General features: G+C 47.9%; 1 protein-coding gene across 1 annotated transcript; it reads right to left on the minus strand.

The window, feature by feature from the left end:
* Nucleotides 1–319: 319 nt before the first annotated feature.
* LOC116894037 (olfactory receptor 52E8-like) lies at nt 320–1,333 on the minus strand. The gene has a single exon (XM_032895756.1). The coding sequence runs from the start codon at nt 1,331–1,333 to the stop codon at nt 320–322; it is 1,014 nt and encodes a 337-aa protein (XP_032751647.1).
* Nucleotides 1,334–1,759: the final 426 nt, after the last annotated feature.

Here is a 1,759-nt window from a genome sequence, read left to right on the forward strand (position 1 = left end):
TCAAACAGTAGTTCAGGGCAGAGAATGGTCTGTTTGACTTGCTCTGTATCTCCTAGTGAAGATGTGGCTATCTTCAAATGGTATGAGCTTTTAAGAATTGGAAAGATGAATTTACTTAGAAGGATAAATACAAGCAGTCCTATGGGGAGGGGAGGAGGTAAGTTACAGAATGTTCTAAGAATTCAACAAGTCGTAGCAGCAACAAGAGGATGCCATTGAGCCGTAACCTGCTCAGGACATACCCAGCCTGTCAGTACAGACCGTCCACTTCTTGTTCTCACAGGGAACAGCCCCAACTTCTCAAGTTGAAAACACCCTCTTACCCTGGTAACTCCCTCTCCCCTCTCACAATCTGTGACTTCTCTCTGATGTCTTGGGGTGCTCTGTGCATCCCACAGAACATTTTCTCTATGTGCTGCCGGATCTCCTTAGTTCTCACCCCATAAATGAGAGGATTCAAGGCTCCTGGGAGCAGCAGGTAGATGGCACTGAGAAGGTTCTGGATATCTTGAGACACAGTCTTGGCCACTCGAAAGACAATGGAAGTTGAGAGACCAGAAAGGTAGATGGTGAGGATGACCAATAAGTGGGAGCCACAAGTGTGCAAGGCCTTGGCCCGGGCTCCCCCAGAAGAGATCCGGAAGGCAGCATAGATGATACGGGTATAGGAGGTTCCCAATAAGGCCAGATCAAAAGTCACGGTGACCAACCGCATAGCCAATCCTAACCGGTTGTTGAAGGTCAGGTCTCCACATGCTATGCTCAGCAGTGCGATGTACTCGCAGGTGAAGTGTCTTATGACAGACGTCTTGCAGAATTGAGCTTTCGCAGTTAGTACCACTAGGGGCACTGCCACTCCTAGGCTCCGTGTTAGCGCAAAAGTGGCCATCAGGCCCAGTAAGTGTGAGGTCATCAGGTCAGTGTAGCGGAGTGGGTGGCAAATGGCCATGTAGCGATCTAGAGCCATGGCCAGCAGGAGATTGTAGTCCAGAAGGAGTGTAAAGTAGATAAAGAACATTTGCGCTAGGCAGCCGTGGAGCGAGATGGGATTAGCATAATGCACAAAGCCTTCCAGCATTTTAGGCATTACAGCTGTGGAGGCACAGATGTTGACAGCCAAGAGCAGAGCAATGAGCACGTACATGGGCTGATGCAGACTCCTCTGGGCCACCACTGTATGAATGACTAAGGCATTGGCAGAAATGATGGACACATAGAGAAAGGTCAGAGGCAGGACCAGGAGGGCTCGCCATTCTTGCAAACCAGGGAAGCCCACCAAGAGGAAGCTACTGTAGGAAAAGTTGAAGATCCTGGTATTTCCAGCCTCATCCATCGACTTTGGTCCTGGGCTGTCACCAGGAGAGAGAATCAGGGGCTGTTAGAACAAAATGCTTATTTTAGGAGGCTGAGGCTCACGTGATGGAGATCCACCTGGTGTGTGGTGTTGATTTGGGGCACACATGTACAATGCCAGGTGTTTGGGGAGCTACATGGATGAATAAGACATTCCTTGTTCACAGGGAGCTCCTGGCTTTCCTGTGTAAAATATAAATGTACAAGGCACTATTTTGGGATGTTATAGAAATATAAAACACAATATTAGATGTGGTATATAAGAGGATGGAAAATAATGTTCAGAGATAAAACAAGGGGAAAAAAACCCTTTGGTTAGAAAGTATATAAAGAATCTCTGTTTCAAGGAGACTGGGAAGGACCCAAGTAGGGCTTCAAACTGGGGAGAAAGGAGCCAACCAGGAAC

Source organism: Rattus rattus, chromosome 2, assembly GCF_011064425.1.
Source record: "Rattus rattus isolate New Zealand chromosome 2, Rrattus_CSIRO_v1, whole genome shotgun sequence".
In the NCBI taxonomy this organism is placed as follows: domain Eukaryota; kingdom Metazoa; phylum Chordata; class Mammalia; order Rodentia; family Muridae; genus Rattus; species Rattus rattus.